General features: G+C 34.4%; 1 protein-coding gene across 3 annotated transcripts in view; it reads left to right on the top strand.

Moving 5' to 3' along the window:
• The window catches only part of STAG1 (STAG1 cohesin complex component), a 428,530-nt gene that overhangs the window by 144,260 nt on the left and 264,806 nt on the right, over positions 1 to 19,464 (top strand). For all 3 annotated transcript variants that reach the window (XM_059390978.1, XM_059390976.1, XM_059390977.1), the window contains one exon: positions 8,142 to 8,306. In XM_059390978.1, the coding sequence (XP_059246961.1) occupies positions 8,142 to 8,306 (165 nt within the window). The remainder of the gene's footprint in view (positions 1 to 8,141; positions 8,307 to 19,464) is intronic.

Here is a 19,464-nt window from a genome sequence, read left to right as displayed (position 1 = left end):
CCAGAAAGTGGTTGATTTTCTCTTCCTAGAATTTGTTTTCTTCTTCTTTTCTACCTCTGATGTGTTTGTATGTGTTCTGAATGATTTGATAACTAAGTAGCTGAGCTCCTGGGACCTGATGATATTTTAGTCTCCTACTCCTCCGCCATCTTGCTTCCTCCTCATTTACACTATTTTTAATGATTTGGAAGCATGATTAGTCCTCCATCACCAACTGTCAGCACTCTTAATGGGATGTTGGAAAGTACATCTTAAGTAGTAAAAGTTACTTGAAAAAGTGTGTGGTAGTGTATGGAAGGATCAAATTTTTTTATTTATCTGATACATAGTAACTGACGAATAAAAAGTAAGAGTTGTGTTGAAGTGTGAAAAAAAAATCCTTTCTCTTACCTTGTATTATGTAGATTCGATCAGTTTGATTTTTTTTTTCTTTTTTTTGCTAATGGTTAGGTTCTAGTTCTGCACATTTGGCTATGATACCACATAAATGTCACTTGAGGTCCTTAGCAGAATTCTGGAAAGTAGGGTAGATGAGACTCAATAAAACAAGTCGTAGATGCTAGACATGGCTGCTATGTTGAGCCAGGTATTTGGGAAGAGATTTACTTGCTATTAATTGAAGAACGATTTCCTAGCCAAGATGTTGTTGGGGTAAATGAAATAAGTGGATCTTGTTCCACCAGGGAGACTGTGTGTGTTCAGGATCAGTAAGCATTTATAGATGTCTTCTGAGCTAGATCTATGCCATCTATGTTGTCTGGCAGCCTCTTGTGGGAGACCCACTTAATGGTGCGGTATTCAAGGAAAGGCCTTCAGTCCCTGGGATAGGCTGATAATGGTAGGGCAGGATTCTAGCTTCATAGGAACCAGTTTACTGTCTGGGTTACTTAGGTATAAGTAATTTATAATTTCTGCATTAAGGCTCAGTTAATAAGATGGCACAGTGTCAGAACTGAAACAACTAAGCAAGCTGGTCGTGGGACATCATCTATTTCTTTCATTTGAGAGCACCTTGGATCCTTGTTTAGGAATGAGAATACAGCTATATGTCACTTCACCTGTGTGGCAGAAACGTGTAGGGAAGGGAGCCTGTCCTGTCACAAGTAGTTAAAGGGTTATGTATATATTATCACCCTTTAACCCACTGAGCCACACAGGCGCCCCTATTATCACCTTTTAAAATAATTGTCAAAATTCTTCTGCTAACCCCCCACCCCCTGGCCAAACTTCAAAGAAACATCAAATTTGAGTGGGATAAGTGTAGTTACATGTCTGAGATGGGTTTTGTTTTCAGGCCTGCAAAATTGTATTCTTGGGGTATAACCTTAAGATTGTATGTATCCTGTTGTATTACTATATTCTCTGTTCTTACTCTTTTTATTAGGGTCAGTTTTTCTGAACATCTTTTCTGATTGTTAGTGTCTGGATTTGGGACATGGGAAAGTCACTCTTGGGATAGTGGAAGATAAAAGTGATAGAACCTTAGATAAGATCAAATGGATTTTTTTGTATTTATCCCCCCCCCCCCCCCCCCCATGACCTATGCTAAAGGTTCCCAGGTATGAGAATTCTGGTTTATTTCTCCTGTATTTATGGAGTTTAGTTTATACTGACTATATACTATTTGTGTATAATAATATATGTGTGTGATACACCCACATATGCAGGCTTACTTGTCATGGTGTTATTTGTAATTGTAAAGGATTCAGAATAAAGTAAATATAAGTCAGTGGCTTAGTGTCTAAAAAAGTTATGTCTATCAGTTCAATGCAACACTGCAGCTTTCAGAAAAGAAGTAAGCTCTTCTCTAGGACATACTATAGATTGAAAATATGTGAAAGTAGAATGGTGCAGAGCTGTGCATAAGTAACAAAATATTATAGATACATGGAAATATATATGCATTTTGTTTTTTTCCCAATTTTTCTTTTTATTTTGGTGAAATACACCTAAGGTTTGCCAACTTAACCATTTTTACCTGTACAGTTCAGTTGTATTAAATACATTCATGATACTGTGCAGTCATTACCACCATCTCTAGAACTTTATTCATATTTTAAAACTAACTCTATGAAAAATAATACATGGATATGCAGTGTTGGGCATAGAAAATATAACTGGTACTATAGTAAAAACTCTGTACAGTGACAGATGATAGATTTATTGTGGTGATCACGTTGTAAAGAGATTGTGAAAATATAAATATTGACTCATTATTTTGTACACTTGAAACTATTATAAAATTACAAAAACATAAATTCTACCCATTAAACAATAATTCCCTATTTCTTTTTTTTATTTTAAGATTTTATTTATTTATTTGACAGAGAGAGATCACAAGTAGGCAGAGAGGCAGAGAGAGAGAGGGAAGCAGGCTCCCTGCCGAGCAGAGAGCCTGATGTGGGGCTCGATCCCAGGATCCTGAATTTATGACCTGAGCTGAAGGCAGAGGCTTAACCCACTGAGCCACCCAGGTGCCCCCTCCCTATTTCTTTTTTCCCTAGCCTCTGGCAAACACTTTCTGTTTCTATGATTTTGACTAAGTACCTTATTTAAGTGGAGTGATTTAGTACTTGTTTGTTATTGCCTTATTTCACTTAGTATGATATTCTCAAGGTTCATCCATATTGTAGATTGTGTTAGAATTTCCTTCATTTTTAAGGCTGAATAATATACTCTGTTGTGTGTATATATCACATTTGTTCATCCGTTAATTCAATGATGGATACTTGGGTTGCTTCCATGTTTGAGCTCTTGTGAATAATGTTGCTGTGATGATGGCTGTACAAATAACTTTTTGAGACCCTGGTTTCAGTTCTTTTGAGTATATATGTATATATAGTTGGTTGATCATATGGTAATTCTATTTTTATATTTTTGAGGAGCTGACATACTGTTTTCCAAAATGGCTATACCATTTTACATTCCCATCAACAGTGCACAAGAATTCTAATGTTTCCACATCCTTTCCAAGCATTGTTTTCTCTTTTTTTGATAGTAGCCATCGTAATAGGTGTGGGGTTCCATCTCATTGTAGTTTTGATGTATATTTCCCTAATGATTAGTGACATTGAGCATCTCTTCTGTGCTTAATGTACATTTGCATATCTTCTTCAGAGAATTGTCTATTCAGATTATTTCCAATTTTCAAGTCAGGTTATTTGTAAGTTTTAGTAGTTCTTTATGAATTTTGGATATTAATCTTTTAATAAATCCTTCAATAAATAAATAAATTTATTAATAAATGAATCTTTCAATTAATCAGATACATGATTTGTAAATATTATTTTCCATTCCGTGAGTTGCTTTTTGCTCTTTACCCATTTAGTGGTTTTGGCACCCTTGTCAAAATCCGTAAACCATATAAGTGAGGGTTTGTTTTTTGGGCTCTTTATTATATTCCACTGCTCTGTATGTTTGCTTTCATGCCAGCACCACACTTTTTATAGTTTAGCTTTGTAATAAGTTTTCAAGTCAAGAAGTGTGTCTTCCATTGTTGTTGCTTTTCAAGATTATTCTGGTCGTTTGAGATCCTTTTGAGAGTCTCTATTAATTATAGAATGGGTTTTTCTATTTCTGCAAAACATGTCATTTGGATTTTGATAGAGATTACATTGAATCTGTAGGTTGCTTTGGGGAGTATTGTCATTTTAATAAAATTAACTCTTCCAATCCATGAACATAGAGTGGGTTTCCATTTATTTATTTCTTCTTTTATTCCATACATATTTCTTTGTTTATATGACATATAAGGAAAGACTAGTAGTGTTTGTCTCTTAGGAAGGTAGATTGTGGATTGAGGGCAGGGGTGTGCAAGCTTTCATTGTAGAACTTTAATTACCTTTTGAATTTTAGACCATGTAAATGTATTACTTATTTAATAAAGAAATACAACATTTTGCCACCTGTTTTCGGACATATACACACCCTTGTGTGTAGAGACACTTACGTGCTTGAACAATACTGAGAAAATACCTGTTCTTCTGAAAAGTGAGCACAGAGACAAGACTTACTAGGAGCCCAAATCAGGAGTCCAGCTGTAAAGAATGAAAGCATGAAATGATGATGTTTTTAAGCAATTTTAAATTTATCAGCCTGTAAAGAAGGATCTGGTGCGGTAGATGACTGAACAGGTGGTAAATGATAGCCTTAGTTGCCATGCTTAGGAGTTTAGATTTTAAATTGGTGGTTAATGAGGGTCACTAAAGATCAGAGATTAAACAAGGAAGTAATGGGATTATGTTACATTATAAGAATTACTGTGATTATAGAATTAGAATAGCATGGGATCATTTAATAGAAATAGGATGTGAGCCACATCTGAACCTTAATATTGTCTGAGTTACAAAAAATGGGTAATGAAATTAATTTTTGTGTATCTAAAGTTATTTTATCATGTAATCACTATAATATTGTAAGTGAGAGATTTTGTACGGTATTTTTCATTCTGAACTTCATGTCTTCACAATCTTGTGGATATTTTATGCTTATTGCAAATTTTGTTTTTGACTAGCCATATTTTGTACGCTTAGCTTCATGAGAGTAGTGCTATCATGTTAGATAGTACAAATAGAGAGAGTCAGGATGTAGTCAGGAGACAATATTCTAGTAATTGCAGTAGAAAATTTAATTTGATGAAGAATTGTTAATTATTAAAAAGTCCTTAATTATTTATTATTCAGGAATTGCAAATTAAGACAACAATAGAATAACAACTGTATACCTATTAAAATGGCTGAAATCTAAATACTTGACAAGATTATAAAGCTGTCAGTGTTACAGAGCATCAGGAACTCTTATTCATCACTGGAGGGAATACAAAATATTATATCTACTTTGGAAGATTGGCAGTTTTTTTACAAAGCAAAATATAGTTTTATCATATGATTTAATAATCATCCTCCTGGATGTTTACACAACTCATTTGGAAATTATGCCCACACAAAATGCTGCATGTGAATGTGTATTGCAGCTTTATTCCTAACTGCCAAGAAATGGTGACCAAGATGTCCATCATTAGGTTAGTGGATGACAAAATGTAATACCTTCATACAATGAAATATTACTTAGAAATAAAAGGAAATTAGCTATTCAGCACTAAAAGACATGGATGAATCTTTTTATATATTGTTAAAGTGAGAGATACAGTCTAAAAAGGCTGCATACTGTGTGATTTAATTATATGATTGTAAAAGCCGAAACTATAGTTAAGATAAAAGAATTCATTGTTTGCTAAAGAGAAGTGGGAGGTTTGAATGGGAGAAGCACAGGGATTTTTTTAAGGTGATGAGATACCAGATTGTACATACATGATACTGCATTTGTTAAAACCCATTGAACTTAACAGAAAAAGTGAACTTTAGAAGTACAGATTTTATAAAGTCATGTAAGAGGTTAGGTGGATACCAGAAGGGAATGTAGAATGTAACAAAGCAGTCTACCTCTGTTTGAAGTGTTTGAAACAATGTTACTGAAGGGAATTGGGCAGGATGTTGCTGACTTAAATAACTTTTGAAATTAATCTGTAAGCCTAAAATCAAAGAAACTACATTGTATATGTAAGCAATGCAATCTAGTTAATAAAGTTGTTTCTGCTGGGGTGTGATTGAACAGTTTTTTTATGTTATACAGTTAGCCACTGTATAGTACATAATTAGTTTTTGATGTAGTGCTCAGTGCTTCATTAGTTAAGTGTACCACCCAGTGCTCATCACAGCACCTAAATAGTTCTAGTACTGCTATACGTGTATACTAGTTGGTGTCAGGTTTGTCACTGTTGGGTTGTGACCATATGGATTAGTAAGGGGGATGATGCATTCATATGGTAATGGTTAGAGTTGGAGATAACTAGTATGAACTTATATTTATCTTAATATGGATAATAAATTATTAAATGCAGCAGTACTTACACTCAGTATCAAGGAGCAAAATCAAGTGCCCAGATCTTCATCTTTAATATCATTCTTCAGTAAAAGGAACCAGAGCTCCTTGGAGTATTGACTAGTTCCAAAAATTGAGGAAGGGAATACACAAGATGAGCCTGCAGAATATTGGGCTTCCAGAAGGTAACCAGTAAGACCCACACATACACACACACACACAGATGGAAATATGTGAAATGGATGAAGATCTCCCTACGGCCAGAGCTGAAACAGGTTGAAGAACAGAACTGTGTTGAATTATAACTCAAAGTATAAAATAAGTTTGATGAGTCCACATTAGTTTAAATGATCGAATGAGAACAGATAAATCTACCTTACTAAAAAATTCTAGATATGCGTAAATACTCCGCCCGTGAAAGAGGTGGAGAATAACACCCCACCCCATAAATGTGTAATGGGATGTATGTAGTGTCTTTCTTCCAGAAATACAGAATGGAACAGGGTGGAAAAGTAACTTTACAGTTGAGAAACATGACAGACACCACCTCAGTCAACTGATTAAGGTCAGCTTCCTCAGTGATAAATTTTGTTGATAGTGTATACCTTTGATACAAGGTGAAAAAAAGTAAAACTTTCTCTCTTACATCTTCCTTTCCAAACCCTTAATCCCAATGTAGTGATAAGAAAAACCCATCAGACAAAACCCAGTTGAGAAACCTTCTATAAAACACTTGGCCAGAAATCCTCACAACAGTCAGGGTCACCAGAAAACCAGGGAAAGCCTGTCAAAGCCAAAAGGAGTTTAGAGGCACATGACATAAATGTTATAGGGTGTCCTGGATGGGGTCCTGGAACAGAAAATGGCCATTAGGCAAAGCTAAGAAAATCTGAATTAAGTAGGGACTTTTCGTTATTCTCTCAATATTGGTTCACTAACTGTAGCAAATGTACCATACAAATGGTAAGGAGTTAATAATAGAGTAAGTGAATGTGATGTATGTGGGAGTTTTCTGTACTGTCTTCACAGCTTTTTGGTAAATCTAGAACTGTTCTAAAAATAATTTACTTAAAAATAAATAGTAAATTTATTACATATTAATCTGCACACAGAAATGATTGTAAGATTGTTAACCAAAAAGAGTTGAAAGAGTACTATGAAGAACAGAAGAATAGAAAGTGATGGGAACAGGTGCAATAAGTTGGGAGGGAAGCCCCTACATACCATACTTTGTAGTATTCCTCCCGTGCCCTTTAGTTAAAAAACTGAACACTGTAGCAGATAACAAAAACGTTTACAGGTCCAGCTCCAGGATCATAATGTGGGACAAACAAGGGTAGATGTGAAGATGAAGAATACATTGAGAAGTTGATAACTGAAACAGACTGTTTTGATGGTAAATCCCTTAAAAGAGTATAAAGATTAAGAAGAAAAGATACTGAGTAGAGCCCTAAGTAATTCTAACAGATAAGAAATACAGGGAAGGGAAAAGATATCTGAAAGGAAAAGATGAAATCATGTGGCCTATTGATAGGGTTTCAAAACATGTCTATTACATTTAGCAACACTATTTTCATTGGTAAGCTTGGTAAAGCAGTAACTGTGATGAGTTTATATATGAATGAAATTTATGGGAATAATAATAGTGACACGTAGGCGATTCTGTCAAATATCCTTGGCTCAAGGGTTTGGACATAGATAAGGTGTTGGCTGGTGTTGACTTTAAAAAAAAAATGGGGGGCATGGGCTGGGATGTTAATTGAAGAATGTAAATTCCATCAGAGGCAAGAATGTTTGTTTATTGTTAGTATTTTTAGTACCTAGAACAGTCTTAAATATGTTCAACGTATATTGGTTGCATGACTGGATTAAAAAAAAATACTCAAGGACTTGTATAGAGAGAGAAGTTGAATATGCAACTTTTCCAAGTAATGCCTTATTGAATAAGGTTTCTGAGGGAATAGTATCAGGAAGGTTTAAAGATGGAGATGTCAAAGGGGACATGGTTAAAATATTCAGCATTTGCATTCTTGTTGTGCATAACATTTTTAAAAAAATTTTTCATGTCTTATACAAATTACACTTTGCTTTGCAATTATTACTGAAAACAAATTGTGAAGCGTCCTTTGGTCAGAAATTAAATCTCTTAACCTGTGGTAGTGCTAAGTACTTTGCACAGGATGAAACATAATTGTGGTATTCTGCATAAAGCAAAGTGTACCCCTTATTTAATTTAATATTTTCCTCATCTTTTTATTCAGTCTACAAATAAGAAACCTCGAAAATCTCCAGGAGAGAAGAGTAGAATTGAAGCTACCATTAGAGGAGCGGGCCGTGGAAGAGCAAATGGGCACCCCCAACAGAATGGTGAAGGGGAGCCTGTCACACTATTTGAAGTGGTGAAATTGGGGAAAAGTGCAATGCAGGTAAATTTTAAGTGTTTTTGTTTTATTTACAAAGCAGTACTGTCAGTAATCTATGTGGAACCTTTTAAGTGACATTTACATATTTTTGCTGATTGTATAATGAAGTTTATCTTTAAAATTTTTCTTTGTTTTACGTAGTTACATCAGGAAAGACATTTTGTTTAATGGTAAAATGCACTTTAGATTACAGCGTACTGAGTTAAATGACTTGTATATAATAGCTGCCTGAGAGAATTTTTATTGCCTTACTATATATTTTTAGAATCTGACTTACTATAAGTAACATATGTGTACTGAAGAATATTTCAAAGACGAAAGGGTATAAAAAAAGGATTCTTAAGTAGTGAGCTAGGAATAACCGCAGTTAATACTCACAGTTATTTGGTGTGTGTATGTGATCTTTTATAACCTTCCTATTCTCTCTTCTCTCTCCTCATTCACTTAACAAACATTATTAAATATCCTGTAAGAGCATATAATTATTGGCTTCTTACTAATTGGCTATAAGGATAAATCACAGTTATTTTACTTTCAGTGTATCTTTTCATTTTTTCACTGTTACAGAGTTTATTCATTATTCATGTTTATCTCTTTACCTCTTTTTTTCATTTTAAAACACTAGAGTTAGGGGCACTTCAGTGACTCAGTTGGTAAGTGTCTGCCTTCATTTCAGGTGGTGATGTCAGTGTCCTGGGATCGAGCCCCGCTTTGCTTTTCTCTCACCAGCTCTCCCTGGTTGTGTTTTCTGTCTCTTAATATCTCTATCTGTCAAATAAATGAAATAATATCCTTAATTAAAAAAAATACACTAGGGCAAAATTTTTGGTGAAATGGTATTTCTTAACTTTGTGATACATAAATATATTACTCTCCAAAAAATTTCACTAGTCTTTCACTAGAAGTGTGCCTCGCAACTGGATACTTTATAGTTAGGAATCAATTATAATATACTGAAAAATCACATTTATTTATTTATTTATTTATTTATGATTTATTTATTTATTGGGTGGGGGACGATCAGCAGGAGAGTGAAAGAGAAATCCAAGCAGACTCCACACTGATCATGTAGCCCGACTCAGCTCTTGATGTCACAGTTCTGAGGTCACCACCTGAGCCGAAACTAAGAATTGGAGGCTCAACAGACTGCATCACCCAGGCACCCCTTAATTTATTATTCTAATGTGCATTTCTTTGATCACCAATGATAAAAGTCAGATATTTGCATTCTCTATTTATTTGCTCATTTTTGATAGTTCCTTTTTAGTTTCTTTAAAATTAATGTAATTTGTGAAACAGGTTTACTTTTAGAAATTTTCATTTTTTAACCTGTATTTCCTTTTGCATTTCTTAAGGGAGTTCAGCTTTTACTGCTTTTTTTGTATGTTAACAGATTGATATGTTCAGGGATCTTGGAATTTGTGTGGGAGGAGAGGTGGGGCAGTGTGATGATGCCAATAGTAAAAGAAATAGAAATTTCCAGTTATTTGAAGCAGTGGACAGACTGTAAATTACATAAATATGATTTTAAAATAATGACCCTTAGCCACAAAGCTGGATAGTTTCCTTATTATACTTTAGTAGAAAAATTGTTACCAAGTTATAAGTATCTTATTTTTGAGGTCTACTTTATGGTTTTCCACACTTAAGTGGAAACACAAGCAGAAAATTGAAGAAAATTTATGTCTTACCATTATTTTATTATATTTTTAAAGGATTTATTTATTTTAGAGAGAGAGAAAGAGAGCATACTAGTGTGAGCCCAGGGAGGGACCGAGGAAGAGAATCCTCAAGCAGACTGCCTGCTGAGTGCACAGCCAACTATGGGACTTGATCCCAGGATCCTGAGATCATGACCTGGTCTGAAACCAAGGGTCAGACACTTAACCAACTGAGCCACTCAGGAACCCCAAGGAAATTTATTTTTATGTATAAATTTAAACATTGCGTTTCCGTATAAATTTAAACATTGCGTTTCAGTACTTTGCTTTCATTTTTTTCATGTAAAATTTTTTTGTAAGATATTTGTGTATATAAAAATAATTTTAATGTATACTGTATTAAAGCTTAATCCAGCTTTTTTTATTTTTTAAGATTTTATTTATTTATTTGACAGAGGGAGAGAGATCACAAATAGAGAGGCAAGCAGAGAGGAGGGCGGGAGCAGGCTCCCTGCTGACCAGAGAGCCTGTTGCGGGTTGATCCCAGGACCCTGAGATCATGAACTGAGCTGAAGGCAGAGGCTTTAACCCACTGAGCCACCCAGGCACCCTCAATCCAGCTTTTTAAAAATATGAAAAATATCTTTAATATGAACAAAATCTAGTATAGTATTTGAAACAAAACAGTGACTAATAGAAGTTTTTTCTTTTTTATCCACTGTATTCTCTATTCTTCATTCAGATTAGTCTTCCCGAATGCTATTTCATACTGTCACTCCTTGCTTAAATTCTTCTTAAATTCTTTTGGATTCACATTTTGTGAAAGGTTAAAATAAGTAGTTCAGCCCCTAGTGCTTTCCGTTATTTGGTTTTAATCCACCTTTTCAGCTTCTTCTCGCTATTCTTCTGTTTTTCTCTATTCTTGTGCCCCAAACATTTTCTACTTCACTATAATTTTTTGTTAGTCGCGTACATTTTTGTTTCCTATATATATTCACATCTACAAACTTCTGTATATATATTTTTTTCATTGAGCATTCTATTATGGACATTTTTCCTGTGACATTACCTTTATATTGTTTCGTAACATGTCTCGGCCATAACTTACTTATATAATTTTTACTTGAGCTCCTTTGTTCTTAAAAGAAGTAAGATATAAACTACACTACTAAAACTAGTTTACTATTCATGTAAACTAGATTAGTTTTATTCTATTAAAAATAGCACTTCTTTGAATATTTAGATATCCATCTAAAATGTGTATGTGGGAATGATTTTGTAACATAAATTCCTGAAAGTAGTTGCTGAGTAAAGGGAATGCATGTTTAAAAAATTGGTGTTTCTTTTATTGAAGGTGGCACACTAATCTCACTGTTTATACCTCCTCATTTCAAACATAAAGTAAGAATAAAATTTTAAAAAGAGAATACAGACACTATTAAAGAGAACTAAAAAAGAGAATACAGAAACTAAATCTTTATGTGTTTAAAGTCTAAGATAATCTACAGTGATGAAGAGGATTGGGTTTAGCATAGAGAAGCAGGTACTTGTAGGCAAGAATTTGCTTCTTGTATGTTAAAAGGACTAAAACTGGGCACCTGGGTGGCTTGGTCATTAAGCATCTGCCTTTGGCTCAGGTCATGATCCCAGGGTCCTAGGATCGAGTTCCACATTGGGCTGCCTGGTCGGCAGGAGGTCTGCTTCTCCCTGTCCCACTCTCCCTACTTGTGTTCCCTCTCTCTCTATCTCTCTCTCTGTCAAATAACTAAATAAATAAATCTTTAAAAAATTTTTTTAAAAAAGGCTAAAACTGCTTCATGAAACATAGAGGAATAGAGTCAGGCTTATACCTACATGAAGCCAGGGCCTAATATTAGTCTCCATGCTTGTAAAGGAGACTAAAGAAAGCCACTGATCACTGCTGCATTGGCTAAAGCTTATGTCTAGGGTGATCATATATCTCAGGTTACCTTTGAGACTCCCAGTTTATGCTTTTTTTAAATGTAGTTATTAATGGAGACTCTGTTAATACTCAAGAGGGTCCTTGTTTGGATAATAACTTAATCTAAAATCTCATTTGTGGGAAATCAAAGGGAGAAGACAGACATAGTCTTAAAACCAGGACTTGAACTGAGATGTCTGCTTAACTAAGTTGATGACTGTGTCTATAAAAATTCAAAATACTATCTTAGAGCAAGAAGTTCTAAACCTGCATTATATGATCTAGTTCTGCAAGGGAGTGACAGGATAAGCAGAGATAATCACAAAATTTTAGATGGGGAGGGATGAATAATAAAAGAAAGAAATAGCATATTTAAGGTGCCAGAGAGATGAAAGAAGAAATTGTATCTGGTACCAAAAAGGGGGATAAATTTAATAAATTTGTTTTACTGAGGGAAAGAAGCTATAGTAGATGTCATCAAAGGGAGAATTTAAGACTTGACAGCCATTAGGCATTCATTTAGAATGTAGTCCAAAGAAATAAAGAATTAATTATGAAAGAGCAATTGCATGAGTTTGGTATGGATTGAAGCGTTCTAAAATATGTCAGAGGAAGATATCAAAGGGAATAGAAGAAACATTGTTTTGAAGAGATAATTTTGGAAAATTTTCTCAGGCATATTTCCTCAGATCCCGAGTTTGTTCTCAGAAGTGAGCAGGTAAGTGAAGATAATTACCTAGGTTTTAATAGTAGATTATAACTATAGAACATGGAAGGTTAAAAGAAAGTCTTAAAATATTTCATCAAGGAATACTTGATCCTATTGTCTGACCATAGTGATAGTTGAAATGATGTTGAAATACACAAAATAAATTCCTCTTCTGAATTATACTTAAAAGTATCAGAAGGTCCTTTTATAATGTGATAAAGAGGAAATACACAGGGTTGATATGTGAATGTTAGTGAAAGTACTGTTAGTAAAAATACTGGGGCTAGCTAAAGCACTACTTGGATAAATACAAGTCTTAAATATATTAGTATTAGCAAAAGCAGTAGAAACTAGAAAAAGAGCAACCTAAATTAGGAAGAAAGAAGAGTAATTAGGAAAGGGATAATTAAAGTAGAAATGGAAATTACAAAGAGAAAGAAATTGTAGAAAAGGTCAGCTAAATAAAAATATTAATGATTGGGGTCAATACATTTCTAAGACCTAGAGGTTTTTATCTGGATAAAGGAGGTTTACTATCCAGGGATAGTTTACTATTAACAAATATTTTACTATAATATACCAGATAGTCATGTTACGGTAGGGGGAAAACCTATCCTTATCTGAAATTATGTGAAGTGTTTAGAAAAATTATTTGATAGAGTTTAGGTGATAATTGTGATGAACAGTACTCTTGGTGAATTAGGAACAAGCGGGAAATTCCTTTGTTTGCTAAGGAAGATAACAAAATTATCCATATTTACAGAATATATAATTGTCTTTGTGGAATTTTCAGGATATAAACTATTAGAACCAATAAAAGTGTTCTGCAAAATTCCATAGAGAAAATAGACATTAAAAGAAAAATCAACCTTAAAAAAATAATCAGCCCTTTGTAATAGTCTATTAGAACAATGTAATAGGCGATAAGAGCCCATTCAAATAAAGTGCTAAAGATGAAATAATAAAATTTTGGCTGTAACACTGTAAAATACTGTGTCTCACTCATCAGAGTGAATAACATTAAAATGGTGGATGAGGCGCACCTGGGTGGCTCAGTGGGTTAAAGCCTCTGCCTTAGGTTCAGGTCATGATCTCAGGTTCCTGGGATGGAGCCCTGTATTGGGCCCTCTGCTCAGCAGGGAACCTGCTTTCCCCCTCCCCTCTGCCTGCTTCTCTGCCTACTTGTGATCTCTCTGTCAAATAAACAAATAAAATCTTAATAAAGGTTTATGATACTAAGTCAGTAAGACTGTAGGGCGCCAACTATTGGGAGTACAAATCTGTTCTAACCCCTTCGGAAAAAAGTTTGGCAATATTAAGAAAAATTGACCTGTCCAGTTTTCATTCATTTGGTAAATAGTTAATGAATGCTTACGTTGTGAAAGTGACCTTTGTTTTTTTTTTTCCTTCGTTGTTTTTCCTTTTTCTTTCTTTCTTTCTTTTTTTTTTTTTTTACTGAGAATACTTTGGAGAAAAGCAATTCAGTTCCTAGATGTAACCTCTAGAGAAATTTTCTTGTATATAAAGGAGGCAAATAGAATAATTTCTATATTTGTTTTGTTTATAATAGCAACAAAATAAGGAAGAGCCTAAACGTGTATGAATAAGATAATTGATTAATATGGTATAATGAAACACTTAAATTTTCTGTAGTGATTGAAATTGCATGAACTAGAGCTTTAGATACTGTTATGAGTCTATTTCAGGAATGCAGTTTAAAGGACAAAGCAAGCTTCAGAATGATACATAATACGTTGTACCACTTAAGTATAAATACATAAGATAACTTGAAATCAAGTTTATGATATTGTTTGCTTAGAGAATGGGATCAGAGAGGGGTATGTGGGGTACGACAATGAAAACTGAAAAAGGAGCAAAAAGAAACAAGTTTGGTTGTAAAATATTAAGTGTTATTGAAGCTGGGTGCTCTTTACCTTGTCTGTCTTATTTAGTTTATTATCTGAAGTAGAGACAGATAGGTGTTTCTGAAATGCTTCCCCAAACGAAGTCTTTAGTCAGTATGTTTGGAAAATGACTACATCCCTTTCCCTTTGGAAAGGTACAAAATGTGAAGGCTTTGATAAGTTTTGTATTAAAGTACCTGATTTCTTGTTTTTTGAGCATCCCACAAACCGTTGATTCCTACAACTATTTATGGCTTTCTGTCTTGTCTTTTCTCCCTGTCAGAATTGTAAAGAGTCCATTCACTAGCTAAAATAGGTGCTTATGCATCTCCTATAATCAGAGGCTTTATATTCAGAACTAAAACCACAGTTCTGTCCCCATGGAATATAGTCTCATGGGAAACATGTTGTAGAATACTTTAGTAGGAAGATAAACAGGGTGGGTTGAAAACATGAAAAATTCACTTAGGCCTGTCTAGAGAACAGGGTCATGGAAGGCTTGCTGAATAGATAAAACTTGAACTGATACTTGAAAGATGAGTGGGAATTAGCTAAGCAGCAGTGAAGCATTTCTTACTGTAGAAACAAGACATACAAAGATGAGATCTATACCTTTTTCTGTAGAGGGCATATGATACTGTAGTAAAAACAGAGCTCAGAGTAAGGTTATATTGTGAACATTGAATGTTCTGATAGGGAAGAAAGACAAAAAGAGCCATAAATAATTGTAGGATGTTTAATAAAAGCAATCAGGTTCTTTAATACAAATCTTACCAAAGGCTTCACATTTTCTTTCTCTTGAAAGGAGAAGGGATATAGTCATTTTATAAACATATTTACTATAGAAGACCTTTTTGTGAAATTGATGGCATTTTAGAAGGAAAAGATGAGTATTAGTATTGGATGAGTATTAGATAAGTATTAATTAGCATTTTTAGAAATACTTTTCTGGGTGCAGTTTAGATAATGATTTGGAGGTTTTAATGATTTGGAATCAGACTTCTTTCACTGATTTAGTTTTTTACTGATTCAATTGGGAAGAAACACATGTTTAAATTTATAGAGTATCAAGATGAAATGACAGAGTCTACAAATACTAAGGCTATGAAGTGATTCTGAAAGATAAAAGGAAGGAATCTAAGCTCATTGCTAGTTTGACTTGGTCATGTTCACCAAAAGAAAATTTTGCATGAGCATTGGTGTTGGAGGATGGATATGGAAATAATTTGGTTTGGACATTTTGACTTTCAGATATATGACATGGAATACATGTTGAATTTTGGAACATTCATGTTATTTACTTAATCTAACTTTTATTGTTGTAGTTATGGGCTTAGTAAGCATTTAAATGAACTAATCATTGGCATTTGAATTTTGTACCCTCAGGTATTGACTGAAAAAGTTGGATTATAGTTTATTCATTCAAAAATTCATTAAAAGCCTATTGTTTCAGGCATTGGTTTAGGTGTAAGAGATAGTAGATGAACTAAACTTTCCTGATCACTTGGATTCATCAACTATCTAATCATGGGAGGGAAAGGAAAACCTCGATAGTGATCAAATAATCTGTTAATATGCCATCACAAAGCAATGATTAATACTAATTGTCTTAGTATGCTACTACTAATAATAAGTTCTGTGACTGGAGATTGGAATTAGAGCATAAATGAGGTATATCTAATGACAGAATTTAGTCTTCTGTTGGCCAGGTGACTCTGAAGGGAAAACTGGTTTTGTCCTTTTAATGATTGGAAAAAGATAGAGGTATCTTAGAGGATAGGATAGTCTGTGATGAGTCATTCTCTCTTCCTTAGAGAGGAAGCTTTGTTCTTTGTAAAGAAAACTTGAACTTTTAAGGGACATTGATTTCTTCTAGTCCCTAGCTTACAAATGGGGTTGTTGCCAAATCTCAATATATAAAATACAGAGGAATTCTTCCTCAAGATTTAGCTGGGTGCATTTTACTCTGTGACTACAGCAAAGAAAGTGAAAAAGCACCTGTGACTTTATTTAAATCTCACCTGTTAACTTGTGTTTGAACTCATATTATGACTTGTCAGAAATTACATACATTACTACGTCATTGATAAAATGGATAAAAGTGTTTCATAATAACATTTGAATTTCTACATACTCCTTGCAAAGCTTAAAAGGTTTACTAAGTATTAAAATGGCTGAAGAATGTCTAAGATGTATGAGTAATTGTGCAAATTCTAAGGAGATATTAGGGGAGAGAACAAGTATATCATTGACAGAAATGAATATTACAAAGATAGGAAATAATGGGAAGTAATAAAATGAAGATGAGGAGTGTGGAGTAAAACTTTACAGAATTGAGCAGATATAAATACTTGAGTAGAACTAATCAACATCTGAGTGTAATGCAAGAAATATGTCTTTATAGCTGCATCCACTACAGTGTAAGATTTTGGGTGTACAGGATTTAAAATCCTGTACATAATAAAATAAATACTAAATAAAATATTAAAACATTTATTCTGATTTTTAACATAACGAAAAATTTACATTTAGCAAACATCTAGATTAAGTTTAGCTGAAGTAGACAACTAAATAGTAGGTGTTTAAACAAGACTGAAGTTTATTTCTCCTAGAATAGCATAGATCATGTAATCTTTTCCATGGTGACAGGCAGTTGTCAAATAATTGAAATTGTTAATTTTTTAACAGTCAAAATGTACATAATCACAACTTCAACAGCTGTGTATTTCAGTGTCACTCAGAAATTAATTTTGTACATGAAAAGGAAGAAGCTGCAGGCAGCACAGTTGTAGACACTCATCCATGCAGCAGACAGAGCTTGGGTCCTTTCAAAGCCCTATGAGTATCTTTCTATCCTGCCAGTTCTCATTCCTCTGTTCTGACCCTGGTGGGGAGTCTGGACTAATGGTGACAGTCAGTCACGTATATTTCACATGTCCCATGAATGAGTTGATCGTTTAGGGGTGGGAGTGGAAGGGGAAGAGCTCTATTGGTGCCAGGCACTGTGCTCTTGAGGTGAACACTCCATTCTGGAGCTCTTAGTTCCTAAGATAAAGGCATGTAAGGGTGGCCATAAGAGTGGCTAGAGCCTGGTAATACCTAGCCAAGTGTATGTTTGTTGACATTGATAACCTGTACAACCCCAAATGTGACAGAAATGGTAGTTGAAGGCCCACTAGTACAACCAAATGTTCCTGTGCTGGTGGATGAACTTGATGGGCATCCATGATTTGGAAAATGAAGACCTGATCCTACAGCACAACACTCTTGTTGCAAAAGCATCACTACCAAGATGCCTTTGCTTTTTAAACTCAGACTGGGAAGCTGAACTGTAGTGGCTCTTTTGTGACTGTGACTTGATCATATTCCAATGCACACAGGGTGGTGGGACACTATAGGCAGCTAACTCTCTATATTAAGCAATAGTAGAACACCTCTTGGAAGATCCTTTATGCTAGCTCTGCCTATTTTAAAAGGGGGGTTAGGGATATCTCCCAGGATGATAGCCTTCCCAGTATGCACTTCTATGTAGGTCATCCCCTGCTAGTAATTTTTACATGGATAAGAAATCCACTCCCACCCACCATGGACATTTAACAACTAGCCCCAGTGTTGTCATTGTGGTGGTCCTAGTGGTCATTGTTGGTAACATTGAAATCCTGGTGATCACGATCAGTAAGAAGAAGGGGAAGGATTCAAGGAATTGAATGGATTTCCTTGGAAATCAAGGAATCAATCAAGGATTGGGGATTTAAATATATAGTCCAGCATAGGTCCCCTTTGGGGGTAGGTAAGAGGATAAGACTCAGGACCACTTCATGCTAAAGCATGATTCTTGGCCCAAGGCAGGTACTACTCTACCATTCTTCCCTCTCCCCGTCTCCTCCATCTGAAGAGTTGTGGTCCCAGGACCATCTTTCTTTCTGCCTTTATGTCCCCTCCTCTTTTGAAGTATTATTCTAATGTTCCTTTTTCCTCTTGGTCCAGAGAAATGTAATCTGACTCTAAAGTAAAGGTAGACACAAGAGGTTTTTATTGAATGGTATCTTTATGTTTAAAATAAAAAGCTAAGGTGATGTCCAGGATCATTTAAAAATGATAGAATACCTTTTGAAGGCTTAAATGAAATTAGGTGAGGAAGAGTGTTTATCCTTTTTGAGTTTAAGTTACTTTTATTGGCTATATCTCATTACAGAGGAAAGATTAACAGCTTAATCCTGAACTATCTACTAGTTCATTGTAGCCTTATTGGTGAGCAGAAAATTTGGCTTTGTTTGGACTTGCATGATAGCCATATTACTCTGTTACACCACCACCAAATGTGCTTCTCGCTTAAAGGGAATCTTACTTTAGTGGCCTAAACATGTTTTTTATTTTAAAGAGCAGACTATCCAGAAACTGTTAGTATTTATTTTTTACCCCACCCTTATTATAGTTGATATTAGTAATATCTTATTATGTAAAAATGTTTGTACATGTTTGGTGTTTGGCAGTTTGGGGGACTTTCTTAATATAACAGATTTAATGGAATTTAATAAAATATGAAGAAAACATAAGGCAAAAGAAAGAGTTGAATTTGTGTCAGATTATGCGCCCCCCCCAACTTAAACAGCTTGGTTTATTTCGATCCTCAAGGAGGATGTACATAAGAAGCAGGTAAAATAAATAGAACTTTACAAATACTAATTGAATGAAAGAGATAGTTGTATCAGTCAAGATATTATCAAACCAAGGCACATACCTTAGAATTGTATCTTAATTTGATCTTTAGAAATGTTCAGATTTTATAGCCATGATTTTTGGTAGAAATGATTATATTTTTATACAGTAATCATTGTTGATCCCTTATAATGATTTAACTGAATTACCTTTAAACTCCTTTACGTCTCATCATATACATATTTTAAATTGAGATTAGGAACTGGTCCAGGATATTTCACAGTCA

This window comes from Mustela nigripes, chromosome 2 (assembly GCF_022355385.1).
Source record: "Mustela nigripes isolate SB6536 chromosome 2, MUSNIG.SB6536, whole genome shotgun sequence".
In the NCBI taxonomy this organism is placed as follows: Eukaryota; Metazoa; Chordata; class Mammalia; order Carnivora; family Mustelidae; genus Mustela; species Mustela nigripes.
The sequence above is the reverse complement of the archived record's forward strand: the minus strand, read 5'-3'. Positions and strand labels throughout refer to the sequence as shown.